The sequence below is a fragment of the Microcaecilia unicolor genome, chromosome 6 (assembly GCF_901765095.1).
Source record: "Microcaecilia unicolor chromosome 6, aMicUni1.1, whole genome shotgun sequence".
In the NCBI taxonomy this organism is placed as follows: domain Eukaryota; kingdom Metazoa; phylum Chordata; class Amphibia; order Gymnophiona; family Siphonopidae; genus Microcaecilia; species Microcaecilia unicolor.
Window position 1 is genome coordinate 174,075,070 of NC_044036.1, and position 17,856 is coordinate 174,092,925.

At 48.1% G+C, this 17,856-nt stretch overlaps 1 protein-coding gene across 2 annotated transcripts in view; it reads right to left on the reverse strand.

Annotated features, from left to right (window-relative positions):
• Nucleotides 1–9,286: 9,286 nt before the first annotated feature.
• Nucleotides 9,287–17,856, reverse strand: part of PRKCD (protein kinase C delta) — a 232,912-nt gene continuing 224,342 nt past the window's right edge. For both annotated transcript variants that reach the window (XM_030205956.1, XM_030205955.1), the window contains exon 19: nt 9,287–9,893. In XM_030205956.1, coding sequence (XP_030061816.1) covers nt 9,735–9,893 — 159 coding nt within the window. In that variant the 3' untranslated portion in view covers nt 9,287–9,734. The remainder of the gene's footprint in view (nt 9,894–17,856) is intronic.

Genomic DNA, 17,856 nt, shown 5'->3' on the forward strand with positions numbered 1-17,856 from the left:
TCCTCACCGGCCTCCCACTTAGCCATCTATCCCCCCTTCAGTCTGTTCAGAACTCTGCTGCACGTCTCATATTCCGCCAGAACCGATATACTCATATCACCCCTCTCCTCAGGTCACTTCACTGGCTTCCGATCGGATACTGCATTCAATTCAAGCTTCTCCTTCTTACCTACAAATGCACTCAGTCTGCTGCCCCTCACTACCTCTCTACCCTCATTTCCCCTTACGTTCCCGCCCGTAACCTCCGTTCACAGGATAAATCCCTCCTCTCAGTACCCTTCTCCACCACTGCCAACTCCAGGCTCCGCTCATTCTGCCTCGCCTCACCCTATGCTTGGAACAACCTTCCTGAACCCTTACGCCAAGCCCCCTCCCTGCCCGTCTTCAAGTCTTTGCTTAAAGCCCACCTCTTCAATGCTGCGTTCGGCACCTAACCCTTACCGTTCAGTGAATCCAGACTGCCCCAATTTGACTGCCCCTATCGGACCGACCGTTCACTTGTCTATTAGATTGTAAGCTCTTTGAGCAGGGACTGTCTCTCTTTGTTAAATTGTACAGCGCTGCGTAACCCTAGTAGCGCTCTAGAAATGTTAAGTAGTAGTAGTAACTAAGTGTGCCTTGATGAGCTGTACCCGCTCCCCCATGGTCATTTTCCACCCCTTCCATCTATCCACCCTCCCCTTCACTTCTTGGAGACACCTATCCCAGTTGTAGAGCCTATAATCCTCCTTCTCGAAGTATATTCCCAAGACCCGTATACGTTCCACAGCTGTAGGAAACCTACCTCCCAACTCAAATTGCAGCCCCTGATCCCCAACCCACAGGCTATTGGACTTTTGAAAATTGACCTGCGACGCTGTTGCCTGCGAGTATTCCTGGATCAGGTTCTGCAATCTACCTCCCTCCCTCTGGTCCGCTACCCACACTGTAACGTCATCTGCATACGCCACGACCCTTAACTGGTTATTGTCCCCCACCTCCACCCCTTCCAGCCCCTCCGCCCCCCCCTTCTCCAGCCGTCTTATAAAAGGGTCGATGGCGTATGCATACAACAGCGGGCTGAGTGGGCACCCCTGTCGGACCCCTGCCCCTACCTCAAACCCCTGCCCTCTCCACCCGTTAACCAGGGGAAAACACCCCGCATGCCGATAGAGTAGCTGTAATTGCTCTATCCAACCCTTCGGAAACCCATAGCGCTCCAGAATGCTCCATAGGACACCCCACTGCACTCTATCAAACGCTTTTTCCTGGTCGAGTGTTACCAACAGCCTACCATGCCCTCCCACTCTACTGCGTTCTACCCCCTCCCGCACCCACGCTGCAGCTTCCAAGACCCCTCTCCCTTTAACCCCACATGCTTGCGAGGCTGCTAGCAAATCCCCAGACACCTGCCTCATTCTCTGGAATAGCATTCGCGCAAAGATTTTTCGATCCATATTAAGCAGTGCTATAGGCCGCCAGTTGGCCAGCATCGCCGGGTCCTTCCCCTTACTTAGTAGGATAAGAGCCGCCTCTGTCAAGGAACTAGGCAAGGAACCCTCCAACTGGGCTGCCCCCCATACCCTCACCAGGATCGGCACCAGCTGCTCCTTAAAGGCCTGGTAGAACTCAGTTGTTAGCCCATCCGGCCCCGGCGAGGTCTTCCTGTGGAGCGCCCCGATGGCTTCCTCCACCTCCTGTTCTGTCCACGGGTTCAAGAGGGCCTGAAGCTGGGGTCCCCCGTGACCTATCCCCGGGGTTCCTTCCACATAACACTCCATCTGCTCCATATCAATCTGCTGGGCTGAAAGGAACGCCGCAAAGTGGTCCCTCACTGCCCCCAGAATCCCCTCCTTGGTGTCCTGCAGGACCCCCTGTGCATCCCGCACCCCCTCCATCACCCTGCGCGCCCTCCGCTCCCGGCAGCATGCGAAGGGGTCCGGGCTACACATTTTCCCGAAGTCCCGCTCATACACCAAGGAGGTGTAGCGGTTGTACTGTACCTGCTCCAGGAGTGCTTGGAGATCATGTATTTCTTCCTCCCTCCCCCCTTGTGAAATCAATGTGTCCCTCTTTTTCTTTATTGCCATGCCCAACTTTGTCCTTTCCCTCCCCTCCCTTCTCGCCTGTCTGAGAAAGAATCCCCGCGTTCGTCTTTTCACTGTATCCCACCACTCCCCCAATGACTGAAATGCCCCCTGCACTGACACCTGATCTTCCAAAAACCGGCGGTACTCCTCCCGCACCTGCTCGCTACCTAACCACTTTAAATTTAGTCGCCATAACCCCCTCCCTGGCCTCTGCGCTGCCGCCCCCCCCACCTGAAGGAGGACCATGTGGTGGTCTGAAAAGTCCACGTCCACGGTTCGTGGACCCCCCAGACAAACCCCCTTCTTTACCAGGAATCTATCGATTCTACTTTTACACTGCCCTCGAAAGAACGTGAACCCCTCCTGTTCCTCACAGAAGGCCACATGCGCGTCTACCAGCTCCGCCTCCCGCATGATCCCTGCCAGCCTCACCCCGTCATAGCCCACCTGTACCGATCGTCCCCCACTATCCTTTTTCCGCAATATGGTGTTAAAATCTCCCCCCCAGACTACTTGGCGCGAAGTGTATAGGTAGGGCTTGATCTTCCCAAAGAGGAGCACCCTTTCCTTCTTGCTTTGGGGCCCGTACACATTCACCACCCTCAGTGCTCTATCCTCCCAAATCGCATCCACAACAAGACATCTCCCCACCCCCAGCTCCACCACTCGCTGAATATTCACCCGGTGGGACTTAAATAAGATCCCCACCCCACCATACCTCTCCCCCGCCAACCCCCACACCGAGGGACCCCACTTCCAGGCCCGCCTTGCCCGCCTGATCACCTCAATGGACCGCAGCCGAGTCTCCTGGAGCAGGAAGCAATCTGCTTGGACCCTCGCGAACCAGTCATACGCTAAACCCTGCTTCTTCGGAGAGGCGATGCTGGCCACATTCAGCGTGGCAAATGTCAACACTAAGACTGCCATCCTCATTGCGAGTCACGGGTCTGCTCACTTCCAACTTCTTTCCTTATCTCCTGGGATACCCCCTTCTTACCCTGAAGCAGGTCCTCTGCTATGCGGTCTACATCATCCCCTGCCAGATCCCCCTCCCCCCCCTGCAGCCGTCCTGTCTGCACCTTACCCCCCCTCCCCCTTTCTTCCTTCCTTTCTTCTTTGCTCTATCCGGACCCACCCCCTGATCCCTCCCTCTCCCCTCTTCACCCCCGCCCCCTACCTCCTCCTCCGAGTCCTCCACCTCCCCCAAGTCCTCCAGATCCTCCTCTAGCTCCACTCTGTCCCCCCAAGCCTGCACTTGGGCCTTCACCACCTGCCCGGCCCCCTCAGCTTTCCTCTTACTCCCCTTTCCCCTCCCTCCCTCCCTTCCCTCTTCCTCCTCCCTCACCCCTCCCCCTCCCCCCAGAGCCTTCCCGCCCTTCTTCCTACCACCAGTACCCTCCTCCAGTGCTTCCTCATATTTCCATTTGCCCTCTCCAATCCCCCCTGCCGCCCCCTCTTCCTCCATTAACTCCACCTCTTCTCCTTCCCCCTGTTCTTCCTCCTCCCTCCCAACCTCCCTATCCTCCTCCTCCTCCTCCAACACCTGAAATCTGTTCCCCCCCCCCTCTTCCCCTGCAGCGACCCCTCCCTGCCCACCCCTACTTTCCCCCCCCTCCGAAACTTCCCTTTCCTCTGTGGCACTTGTACCCACTCCCCCTCTCCCCCCTGCTCCACTCCTGACCCAGCCCCCTGCCACCCCCCCTCCTGCATCCCCTCCTTCTCCCCCCCTTGCCCCTCCCTGCCTATCACCCCCTGCCCTATCCCCTCCTCCATTACCCCCCCCTCCCCGTCCCTTCCCCCACATATCCCACTCGTTATGGGCCGCCCTAGGGCAGTTCCGATATGCATGGCCTAACCCGCCGCAGAGGTTGCACCTGATCGCGGTGCAGTCCTCTGTGGCATGCTGATCCCCGCATCTTCCACACTTTACCACTGGGCATGACATGCTGAAGTGCCTAAACGAACCACATCTGAAGCACTGCCGCGGCTGCCCCTTGTAAAAGCACAGTATCCTGTCACGACCGATAAAGGCAGCCGAAGGAATGTGCTGGACCACATGGCTCTCCTGTCTCAATTTGACCAGGGCTCCCCAACCTCCTGCCCAAACCCTGCTTGGATCCGGTAACTTTGTAAGTGGGGATCTCAGCTCCGCGTACCTCTGTAGCCAGTAGGCTAAATCTGCCCCAGAGATAGACTCATTTCTCACGAGCAGGGTGATCTGCACCAGGTCCGGCTTGCTGACTGGAATGGCCCTGAGGTCCCGCCACTCCCCCTTTCCCCTCACCCCCTCGTACCTTTCCCAGAATATTTCCATCCCCCTCTGGGTCATGAAGCTCAAGTCATATTCTGGGATGTTGATGGGGTGCATACACGCGTAAAAGTCCTCGGGTATAAACCCCATCCCCATCACCAGCCTCAAGACCCGATCCCTGGAGGGCATTGCCCCCTCCCCTATCCATTTGAGCTGTACCACATTTCGCCGCTTAGGCAGCTGTCCACCCCCTGTCCCCGCTCCCCCCCAACCCCTCCCTGGGCCCTCAAAACCACCCGATCTCCCCCCCTCCCTCCTTCCCCCTCCCTGGACTACTGCCGCAAAGGACTTGGACCCCAGCCCCCACCGCCCCCCCTCCACACTTGTTCCAGCCCTTCCCTCTGCCTCCCCCCCCTTCTGTCCCTCTGCCCCTCCCTTCATCCCTCTCCCTTCCTCAATATCCACCGCCCCCTCCCCCTCCCGTTGTCCCCCGTCCCCTTCCCTCTCAGACAAACATCCAGCAATGTCCATAGTCAGTTCTGCGGCTTGGGCTGCCTCCAACTGATTGTCCTGCCCATCACCACTTCCTGGAACGTCCCTGCTCGTCCCTGCCACTGCAGGCTCCAGCCTCTGGGCTAATCGCCTCCTCTCCTCTGTCTCCTGGCGATACTCTGGCACCTGCCCAGTCAGGTCTGCAGCTGGCGATACCAGACTCCCTGCTCGCTCTGCCCCCGAACTCCCTCCAACCTCCGGCACCAGGGGCGAAGCCTCCGGAACTCCGCCGCTCCCCTTGGCTCCTCGCTCCCAGCCGTCCTGCTGGCAGGTCTGCTCCACCACCCGCTGCACATCTGTTAGACTTGCCATGTCCACTTCTGTAGTCAACGAAAGTCTCTCAACAATCGGGTTACTTCCCCCTTGCTTCTGGTGCAGTCCCTCCTGCGTTCTCCCAATGGCTGGCGCTTCCCGGGGGCATGGCTTGTCTGTTCCTGATTCCGCCACAGGCTGGCTGTTAGCACCCCCCGATTTCACCTCTTGTAATGGACAGCTGGTCAAATGAGCTCCCAGCTGCTGCCCGCTCCTATTCCTCTCTCTCCGACCCCTCTCCTGTAAACCGCCAGCTACTCCATGCTCAGGGAAGACCTCCCCTGCTCCCGGACTTCGTGGGCGGGGCTTCTCCAGATGCCATGCTGCTTCGGTTTCCACTTCAGTCATTGCAGACCCGGCCAAAAATACCGGAGTCTGCCTCTGCTGACCCTTTTCCAACAGGGCCTCCTTCACGGCAACTGTCTCTGCTGTTTGCACAACTGCAGGTAAGCCCTCTGAGACTTCGACCACCACCTCTGTAGAAAACAGGCTGCTACCTGCGTCTCCCTCTGCTGCCTCCATTATCTGGAGTTTTGAAAAGTTACTGAGTTCTGTCCTCCCCTCCACAGGTAGGATCTCTACTCCAGCCCCCACCTCAGAGCCATGTCCTGCCGCTGCCTCCTTATCCTCTGGCTGCTGGGTAAGTGCTCTAGACTGTGTTGCCAACTGTCTCATGTATTTTAAAGTGGGGTCACCTCTGAACCCAGACAACTCTTTTGAGTCTAATGCTGCTGAAGACACTGAAGCTTGCTGCAACTGTAGTGTTCCTGAACCCCCAGACTGTGGTATTGAAGCCATCCTTTCTCGGTTAACATAGAGCTCCCTCAAAGGATTCACAGAGCCCTTTTTTAAACAGTTCAACAAGTGTTCTTTTTTCCCCAACAACTTTGATATCCGGGCTTCCTCTTTAACATACATTTGTCTGTGCTCCGCTGGGGCAAATTTACACATAGTTCTTGCCATTTTCAGACGTTTTCCTAGCTCCACTACTTCTTTTTCCACCAGCTTAATTCGTCTTACAATATTTACCACACTACTTGCTGGATCATCAGGGTCATAGCTCACTTCAAGGAACTCCTCATCTGACGATCCACTCTCCTCACTCTCACTCTCAGCTGCCTCCAGCAAAGGCTTCTGGCAAACTTCCATCGCCTCTTCCTTCTCCCTTCCTTGGAAGCGCCCTTCTGGGGCCTGTACTATCTTCCTCCCCCCTCCACTGTCTTCTCGCTTACCTTCCGCAAGCTGGGCCATGGAGGGGGAAATGCTCTGGTGGCCTCCACTGGGCTGCTTCTCCCTTCGGTCCACTGGACTCCTTTCCCTTCTCCCGGTAGTCAAACCAGGGAGAGAGCCACTCCTTTCGGCCTTCTGGTCCCGGGCCCCAGGAGGCCCCATAGCCTGGGACTTTCCTGAGGCCTTCTCCCCAGGGACCCTCCTCATCTTTGGGGAGGGAGCTAGGTCTCACTCCCTTTCCACTGGAAGTCAGCAGAGCTCTCTAAAACACCTCCTTCCTCCTCAGCAGACTGGATGGACCATGTAGGTCTTTATCTGCTGTCATTTACTATGTCACTATGTAACTTTTGTACAATCTGTGCAAATGCTTTCCTGGGATGCTGTGTAGGCTGAGCAGAGATAGAGTATGAATTTAGGCGCCATTTTGGCTGATTGTAGGCGGCCATGTTGCTTCTATAAAATTTATATATCTCTTGCCTCAAAGGATGTGAAGGCTTAAATATCACAAAAACCTCAAACACTTCAGCCATATAATAAATCCAAAATAGAATGATAATGATAATTCATATGAATATTTTTGTCATTCTTTTTTTTTTAGTATGATAGGACCATTATAAATAGCAGTAAGTCATGCCCAACGAGCGAACACTCAGCACTCAATTACTGCTTTAATCTTGTTATACGCCAAACGAAAAAATGTAGCCAAAAGACCTCTCTCAGATGGTGTCCACAATACAGTCTTTATTCAAATCGATAAAATCAGCGACCCGACAGGAATCGTGTTTCGGCCCTATCGGCCTGAGTCAGGGGTCAAGGAATTTGTTAGACAGTATATATTCCTAGAGCAGTTGGATTACAGCCAAATCTCACATGGTTTCACACAAAAACAAATAGTAACAAGCGTGTTAGAGAGAGATTGCTATTTGTTTTTGTGAAGTTTGTGTGTGAAACCATATGAGATTTGGCTGTAATCCAAGTGCTCTAGGAATATATACTGTCTAACAAATTCCTTGACACCTGACGCAGGCCGATAGGGCCGAAACACGATTCCTGTCGGGTCGCTGATTTTATCGATTTGAATAAAGACTGTATTGTGGACACCATCTGAGAGAGGTCTTTTGGCTACATTTTTTCGCTTGGCGTTTGATCTTCAGTGGAGTGGTCACCTGTTGGCATTGACGTTAATCATAAATCCCAGTTTGTCTATAAATGCATATTTAACAGTCTCTGGTTATTTATCCACCAGCATTATTTTGTGCAAAAAATCTTTTCAAAAGAACTATAGATAAATAGGACTTATCCGGCAATCACTGTTCCTTGAAAATAGGGTACAGCATATACAATTCCACAAAAAGCTGACACGATCACGTTCTGAGCCCAGCTCCGCATCGGGACATCACAAAAATTCTCTTTTGTAGAAAAACTTTTTTTCTTTCAGAGAAAGTACACTTGCATTCTCCCCGATTACTCCAGGGCAGCATAACCTACAAAACGTAATAATTATATTTATTTATTGCATTTGTATCCCACATTCCCCCACCTATTTGCAGGCTCAATGTGGCTTACATAGTTTTGTAACATTGTCATTACAGGATAACAGATACATTTAGTTTTGTGCAGAGATTCAGTAAGGGAAGAAAGAAGGAGGGAGTGATTAGGGTGATTATCGAAGTGGGCTTTCTTATCTGATTGGGTTGGTGAGGTGGATTAGTGTGGCTAAAGGTTCTCATTGTAGGCCTTGTTGAAGAGATACATCTTCAGAGATTTGCGGAAGATAGTTGTTTCATCGATTGCTCTTAGGTCTGTGGGCAATGCATTCCATAATTGCGTGCTTATGTAAGAGAAGGTGGTGGCATGCATCAGCTTGTATTTTAGTCCTTTACAACTGGGGAAGTGTAGGTTGAGGAATTTGAGGGATGATCTTGTGGCATTTCTTGGAGGTAGGTCCACAAGGTTTAGCATGTAGATTGGGGCGTCTGCGTGAATGATTTTGTGTACAATTGTGCAGATCTTGAAAGTAATGCGTTCCCTCATTGGGAGCCAGTGGAGCTTCTCTCTTAAGGGTTTTGCACTTTCATATTTAGTTTTTCCAAATATGAGTCCAAATATAAAGAGCAGCGCTGGATATTTACCCTTGACACATTGATTCCTCGGGGCCTCAATAACCAATTGGATTGGGGATCTCTTTTATGATGGGACTGTTGTCAGTTTTTTGATTGGATAATAGCAGTAGGCGTTGATTGGAGGGGAATTGTGAGGAGAAGTACATAACCAATAATCCGCATTGTCACCATATTCAAGAAGTCTAATGATGGCGTTCAATGCAGTGAGTTTTATGCTGTATATTTAGTGTACAGACAGTATTATTAGGTGATATGTTTTCTATAAAAAATTTTTTGAGCATGTCTTTAGTGTTTATTTTGTTTTTTTAATGGACCCAACCCTGACACAGCTGTAGCGAAACATGCCGCATGTCGGCCAGTGGTCCCGATGTTTACAACTACATTAAAAACTAAGTTCTTGTTTAAGCTTTAAGATTTTTATATATTTGAAATACAAATGAAGTTTGGGATACCTAAGGTGATGAGAAAATTGGACCTGTGAAGAGAAAAATGCGAGTTCATTGAGTTAAGAGTACTCTTTTCTCTTAATAAATGAGTCGCAGGCACAAAATAAGTGCCGCTGAGGTCCATTTTACAAAATTTATAAAATATAGAGAACTGTTTCATTGAAAATTGCTCTATTGATAACCTACAAAACACACAGTTTTTTGGATGTCGTACATGGTCATGGGGTTCTGAAACTACCCCCGCAAGTCTACATAATAATTCTTTCAATAAATGGTTGCAAAACAATACTGGAACAAGTTGGATCCCTAAAACAATGTTTTATTGCAGTCACAAATACCGTAAAAAAAAAAAAAAAAACCAACGCACATCCTAGATTGAAACAAGCTTTCTCACCCTATGAAGCAAAATATATATACAGCCTATGTGCATAGTTTCAAAAGAGAACAACTTTCAAGTACCAGACATAAGTTTTACATTTTTTTCCTAAAGAGGAAAGGAAAAAAGCACACATATCCAATTCACAATAGATTCCTGTAACACCCACCCTGCCAGCAAAAATTCAAAGAGTGTTTAGTGCCTGTATCCTGGCGATGGGCAGGAAGAGACAGTTACAAAGGTTAAAAGGAGTGTATGAAAGGTACAGAAGAGGAGTTAACATCATGCGCTGAACTGAGGACCTTTCCTCCAAAGGACGCTGGGCTACATTGTAACCCACAGCAAAAGTTCCACTCAGGGAAAGTGTCACCCGGCTCATTTCTCCAGCAACCGGTCCATTTTGGGGTTCATGAAGGAAAATCCGGCGAAGGCAGACTGATCCATGGAGTCGATCAAGTTTTTATCACTGTATGACAGGCGAGGCTTCTCGCTTAAAAACTCCCGGTCAAAATTGTTGTAGTCACTGGCGGATTTCTGCATTAAAACACAGAAGAGGAGGACCATTATAAAATTCAATTTTGTTCTTTGCGGTAGCCGAGACAAAAAGCCTTAAAAATATCAAGGAGTTTATGTACAGTAATAAGCTGACCATGAGGTGTGCTAGGATGCCGGGATGATGTGTGCTAGCTTAATAAGATGAATATTGTAAAACCTTACCCCCTGCCTTTTACCTAAACTTTGTAAAACTTACTTTTGTAAACAAGTATACAAGCAGAAGCTTCAAACATTCTTGCATACCCTCTTACAGGCTTATGCTCCAGAAATGGACAACCAGACCTCTTGAATTTTGTAGAACTCTGATTCAACTTTTCTGAGGTGTTACAATCCGTTAGGCCCAGGACTACTTCAAGTAAAATATGTTTAATTTGGCCTAAAGAGTTGATTAGTTACTCTGCATTAGCCTAGAGAGAAACTCAACATTAGTAAAAGAGGCTGCTAAGTTTTCAACTAAAAATTTACTCCAGTTGAGGAGATTAAAAGTTGTACCCTTAGGGCTTGATATTCATAGATTTAATGCTCCTAAAATGGCCTTTGCGGCAGGTAGTAAGTCTATATGTATAAGTGTTTTTATAGAATACTAGTGTAAACCCACATCAATGCGCAAAATTCAGGCTCCAACATTTACGACGGGTCTATGGCTTATGTAAAATGTTAGCACCTAGGTGTGACATTTACGTTCATCACTTACAGTATTCTGTAAGTGGCATGTGTAAATATCGGCTCAGCTTATGCCCTTCCCTCATTTTAGCATGTAATTTAGAATAGTGTTTGTGTGTTACTGCTTGTCAATGGCAGTTTTCTATAAATTTAAAGCACACAAAAGTTTAAATTTACTTCTTTATTCTAAGGTCGCTTAAACGCCTACATTTAGGAGCATAAGAAGGGAGTGGCAACAGGGGTGGATTTAGGGCAGGGAGAAAACGTTAGGAGCTTAGTATTCATTTTTTAGTACTGTGCTCATGCTCAAATCTAGGCAAAAGAATGCCATCCTAGGTTTAAGTGTAACTTTTAAAACTCCTAAATTCAGATTCATTTTTAGCTGAAAACTTAAGCTTATAAGTATGGCTGAAAATTAGGCGCACATTTAGGAACTCAACTATTTTTGAATATCGGGCCCTTAAATTTAGGCCTGCAATTCATTTGCCAACCTTTCGAAGAGCCTAGGGCTGAAAATCAGTGCAAGCTCCTAACTTCTTCCCTGCCTTAAATCAAGCCCTGTTGCCACCCACTTTAGGATTTAGTGAAACCAGAGTATAAATTTTGAGACTCAACCCTAGTAAATTTTCTAAGAGGCCAGTTTAGAACGTCTGATATTTTGTATAAGATACGTATTGATACGTCTGAATTTTGTATAAGAGAAAGATAGCGAATCACTTTTGTCCTTGGGGGATAAGAAGAGTCTAAGAGCATTGGTATATGTATTAAGGGCTAAAGTCTCTCTATATAGCATATATATACAGTGGGGGAAATAAGTATTTGATCCCTTGCTGATTTTGTAAGTTTGCCCACTGACAAAGACATGAGCAGCCCATAATTGAAGGGTAGGTTATTGGTAACAGTGAGAGATAGCACATCACAAATTAAATCCGGAAAATCACATTGTGGAAAGTATATGAATTTATTTGCATTCTGCAGAGGGAAATAAGTATTTAATCCCTCTGGCAAACAAGACCTAATACTTGGTGGCAAAACCCTTGTTGGCAAGCACAGCGGTCAGACGTCTTCTGTAGTTGATGATGAGGTTTGCACACATGTCAGGAGGAATTTTGGTCCACTCCTCTTTGCAGATCATCTCTAAATCATTAAGAGTTCTGGGCTGTTGCTTGGCAACTCGCAGCTTCAGCTCCCTCCATAAGTTTTCAATGGGATTAAGGTCTGGTGACTGGCTAGGCCACTCCATGACCCTAATGTGCTTCTTCCTGAGCCACTCCTTTGTTGCCTTGGCTGTATGTTTTGGGTCATTGTCGTGCTGGAAGACCCAGCCACGACCCATTTTTAAGGCCCTGGCGGAGGGAAGGAGGTTGTCACTCAGAATTGTACGGTACATGGCCCCATCCATTCTCCCATTGATGCGGTGAAGTAGTCCTGTGCCCTTAGCAGAGAAACACCCCCAAAACATAACATTTCCACCTCCATGCTTGACAGTGGGGACGGTGTTCTTTGGGTCATAGGCAGCATTTCTCTTCCTCCAAACACGGCGAGTTGAGTTCATGCCAAAGAGCTCAATTTTTGTCTCATCTGACCACAGCACCTTCTCCCAATCACTCTCGGCATCATCCAGGTGTTCACTGGCAAACTTCAGACGGGCCGTCACATGTGCCTTCCGGAGCAGGGGGACCTTGCGGGCACTGCAGGATTGCAATCCGTTATGTCGTAATGTGTTACCAATGGTTTTCGTGGTGACAGTGGTCCCAGCTGCCTTGAGATCATTGACAAGTTCCCCCCTTGTAGTTGTAGGCTGATTTCTAACCTTCCTCATGATCAAGGATACCCCACGAGGTGAGATTTTGCGTGGAGCCCCAGATCTTTGTCGATTGACAGTCATTTTGTACTTCTTCCATTTTCTTACTATGGCACCAACAGTTGTCTCCTTCTCGCCCAGCGTCTTACTGATGGTTTTGTAGCCCATTCCAGCCTTGTGCAGGTGTATGATCTTGTCCCTGACATCCTTAGACAGCTCCTTGCTCTTGGCCATTTTGTAGAGGTTAGAGTCTGACTGATTCACTGAGTCTGTGGACAGGTGTCTTTCATACAGGTGACCATTGCCGACAGCTGTCTGTCATGCAGGTAACGAGTTGATTTGGAGCATCTACCTGGTCTGTAGGGGCCAGATCTCTTACTGGTTGGTGGGGGATCAAATACTTATTTCCCTCTGCAGAATGCAAATAAATTCATATACTTTCCACAATGTGATTTTCCGGATTTAATTTGTGATGTGCTATCTCTCACTGTTACCAATAACCTACCCTTCAATTATGGGCTGCTCATGTCTTTGTCAGTGGGCAAACTTACAAAATCAGCAAGGGATCAAATACTTATTTCCCCCACTGTATAGCATCTATAAGCAGTGCTTCAAGTTAGGCACGGTTTATAGAATAGCACTACACCTGGGAATCGCACCTAACTTTAGGTGCGGCCATTTGCACCAACCAGGGGCGTAGCTAGGCGGGACCACGGGGGAATAGGCCCCCCACAGATTTAGCCCTGGCCCCCCTGCTTTCACCCCCCCCCCCGCCACAGACCCTCCCCCGCCACATTCGATCCCCCCTCCCACCGCCACCATCAGGTACCTTTGCTGGAAGGGGTCCCCAATCCCCGCCAGCCAAAGTCCTGTTCAGGGCCGGTCTCAGAGTCTGGCTTGTTTGCTGATCTGGATTCTGTTTCTGTGGGTCCTGCATGTAGACGTGCAGGACGTCAGGACCCACAGAAACAGAATCCAGATCAGCAAACAAGCCGGACACGGAGACCGGCGCTGAAAGGGACTTTGGCTGGCGGGGATTGGGGACCCCTTCCAGCAAAGAAGGTTGGCAGAGAGATGGGGGGTTGAAAGGGATGGGGGGTCAGCAGCACCAGGGGGGTGCTAAAATGTGCCCCCTCACCTCGGACTCTGGACCCCCCTCCCGTCGAATTCTGGCTACGCCCCTGGCACCAAATAAAACATGGCGCAGCAAATGCAAGCGCCTACAGTAGGCGTGTGGGACGGAACTCATCAACAAGTTTGTTCAGAGTCCCATGGATGGTTAATACAACCAGGAATATCATTTTCCTGAGGTGAACACCCTCTTATAAAACCATGCTTTTAAATTCTTTTATGTTTTATCTCTTTATCGACGTCAACAGACTAATACATCGCCAAAGTGTTTCCAAAAACAGCACTATTACCACAGACTACTAAATCATAAAACAGTGATACATAACATAACAATAGCTCTTTTCTTTTATGGAGAAAACCCAAATCACTGCACTGGACATATCTCCAAATATCGTTTCACAGCTTAGGGCCCAACACCCCCAAATGTCCATGTGCAAGTGGACTACAATCTAATTCCATCTGGTACTATAATAAGGCTTTGCCGAGAAGATTGTTAGTTTTCTTAAAGGCTGATACATTATCAAAATATCTCACAAATACACAAAGGCCTTCCAAGCATAATGCAGTAAAAACAAAAAGTAATATAAAATGCTATTCTATTGGTAGCCAGTGTAGCTCTACTAAAATGAGAGTTCAACTGTTACAGACCAGTGGGTCTGATGTCAGTGCCGGGCAAAATGGTAGAGACTTTTATAAAGGACAAAATTATTGAGCATATGCATAAGCATGGATTAATGAGACTAAGAGGCTCATTTTCAAAGCACTTAGCCTCCCAAAGTTCCATAGAAACCTATGGAACTTAGCCTCCCAAAGTGCTTTGAAAATATGCCTCAAAGTCAACATGCATTTAGTGAAGGGAAATCTTGCCTCACCGATCTACTACATTTCTTTGAAGGGTGGAATAAACGTGGATAAAGGTGAGCTGGTCAATATTGTGTATCTGGATTTTCAAAAGACATCTGACATGGAGTCATATTTTCAAAGCACTTAGACCTACAAAGTTCCATAGGTTACTATCGGGCTTATTTTCGAAAGAGAAGGACGCCCATCTTTCGACACAAATCGGAAGATGGACGTCCTTCTCACAGGGTCGTTCAAATCGGTATAATCGAAAGCTGATTTTGGACATCCCCAACTGCTTTCCGTCGCAGGGACGGCCAAAGTTCAAGGGGGCATGTCGGAGGTGTAGCGAAGGCGGGACTTGGGCATGCCTAATACTAGGACGTCCTCGACCCATAATCGAAACACACAAGGACGTCCCTGACTTTACCTGGTCGTGTTTTTCTTACGACCAAGGCAAAAAAAGGTGCCCGAAATGACCAGATGACCATCGGAGAGAATCTGGGATGACCTCCCCTTACTCCCCCCAGTGGTCACTAACCCCCTCCCACCCTCAAAAAACATCTTCAAAAATATTGATTGCCAGCCTCAGATGTCATACTCAGGTCCATCACAGCAGTATGAAGGCCCCTGGAACAGTTTTAGTGGGTGCAGTGCACTTCAGGCAGGCGGACCCAGCCCACCCCCCCCCACCTGTTACGTTTGTGGAGGAAATAGCGAGCCCTCCAAAACTCACCAGAAACCCACTGTATCCACATCTAGGTGCCCCCCTTTACCCGTAAGGGCTATGGTAGTGGTGTACAGTTGTGGGTAGTGGGTTTTGGGGGGGGGGGGTTGGGGGACTCAGCACACAAGGTAAGGGAGCTATGTATCTAGGAGCAATTTATGAAGTCCACTGCAGTGCCCCCTAGGGTGGCCGGTTGGTGTCCTGGGGTGTCAGGGGACCAGTGCACTAAAAATGCTGGCTCCTCCCACAACCAAATGGCTTGCATTTGTTCGTTTCTGAGATGGACGTCCTTGGTTTCAATTATTGCCGAAAATCAGAAATGACCAAGTCTAGGGATGACCAAATTTAAGGATTTGGATGTCCCTGACCGTATTATCGAAACAAAAGATGGACGTCCATCTTGTTTCGAAAATACTGGTTTCTCCGCCCCTGGATCGGGACGTTCTGCAAGGACGTTCCTTTCAATTATGCCCCTCCATGTAACATTGTAAGTCTAAACGCTTTGAAAATGAGCCCCGAAGTACCTCAAGAAAGACTCCTAAGGAAATTAGAAAGTCATCGATGAGAAGTAATGTCCTATTATGGATTAAAAACTGATTAAATGAGAGAAAACAGAGCAGGATTAAATGGTCAGTATTCTCACTGGAGAAGGGTAGATAGTGGGGTTCCCCAGAGGTCTGTGCAGGGACTGCTGCTTTTTAACATATTTATAATAATGATCTAGAGATGGGAATAACTAGTGAGGTAATTAAATTTGATGATGACACAAAGTTGTTAAATAACAAGGGATTGTGAAAAATTGCAAGAGGACCTTACGAGACTGGGAATCCAAATGGCAGATGATGTTTAATGTAAAGCGAGTGCAAAGTGATGCACGTGGGAAACAGGAACCCAAACTACAGCTATGTGATGCAAGGTTCCACATTAGGAGTCACCACCCAGGAAGAGGATCTAGCTGTCAATGATACATTGAAACCCTCAGAGTGCAGCAGTGGCTAAGAACGCAAATAGAACAAAATAAGAATGTTATAATGCCTTTTTATCATTCCGTGGTGCACCTGCACCTTGAATACTGTGTGTAATTCTGGTCACCGCATCTCAAAAAAGATATTGTGGAATTAGAAAAGGAACAGAGAATGATAAAGGGGATGGGATGACTTCCCTACGAGGAAAGTCTACAGCAGCTAGGGCTCTTCGGCATAGAAATAAGATATCTGAGGGAGATATCTTATAAAATACTGAGTAGAGTGGAACGGGTAACAGTGAATCGATTGTTTACTCTTTCCAAAAATACTAGGTCTAGGGGACATGCAATTAAGCTAATAAATAGTAAATTTAAACCAAACTGGAGAAAATAATTCTTCACTCAATGTGTAATTAAACTCTGAATTTTGTTGCCAGTTAGCTTATCATAGTTTAAAAAAAGGTTTGGACAAGCTCCTAAAAGAAAAACATAGTAACATAGTAGATGACGGCAGAAAAAGACCTGCACGGTCCATCTAGTCTGCCCAACAATTTAAACTCATGTGCTACTTTATGTGTATACCTGACCTTGATTTGTTTCTGCCATTTTCAGGGCACATTCCGTAGAAGTCTGCCCAGAACAAGGCCCACCTCCCAACCACCAGACCTGCTTCCCCCCACTGGCATGGGGTAAAAGTCCATAAGACATTAAGATGGACTGCTTATTTCTGGGATAAGCAGTATATGATCTGTCTTACTGTTTTGGGATCGGACCTGTGGGACTCAAGATGGCGATCTAGCAGGACGTGCGACAAAGATGCTCCCGAAAATTACCTCTACAACGGACTTTTTCCTGTTGAACCATGCCGAAAAGGAAAGGGAAGCCGAGGGGCCTACCCCTCCCGAAGCAGATCCCTTCCTTGCCTGGGCAGCAGTCTTTGTCTGCATTTCTGGTTTCTACTCCGGTATCGGGCGTTTCCACTAGCGGGGAAAGGAAGAGCCCTGCTCAGGAGAGCGATCTATCGCTCAGCCCGCTGGGACCATTGACCCCGACGCCGCCGCGTGCACCCGGAAGCGTATCGACCGTCGAAGACAGAACGGGTTCGAAGGAGTGGCACGCTCCGGAGGCAACAGCGACGCCAAATTCAACTCTAGGATCGGCGCAGGGAGTCCAGCGATTGCCCGGGATAACGGAGGGGGAAACCATGGAGGAACCGCCGATAACAGCAACACAGGAGGAAATTACCTCCTGTGTCTTGGCGATGCAGCCCCTGGTTAAACCTCACGGGGTCTCGCTGGAGACGATTTGGACGGCTTTAGAATCTCTCCACAAGGTCTGTACCTCATTTATTACTGTCTCCTTGAATAATTCAACGCAGATAAACTTTTTAAAAAGTCAGACGGAAGGGTTGTTGAAAAAGCAAACTGACCTGGAAGGACAATTAGGAAAAATTTCTCAACAACAATCATTGATTTCAGGGGACCGAATACTAACTCACAGGAAACTAGAGAATCTTGAAAATCAATCAAGAAACCTGAACTTAAGATTGTTAAATTTTCCAAAATCTAAGTTTGTCACTCCCAAGGATATGTTTGAAAATTTTTTGAAAGAGGTATTCAAATACCCCGAACAATCATTACCTCCACTTCAAAAAATCTATTATCTGGAAATGAAGATTTCCCCACAAAAAGATATTCCTAAACCTGATTTACCAGAGAAATTGGACTTAACAAATTTTCTGGAGCAATCAATGGATAATACAGAGACTAGAGCAACCTTAATTGTAACATTTGTCAAGATAAAGAATCTTTAA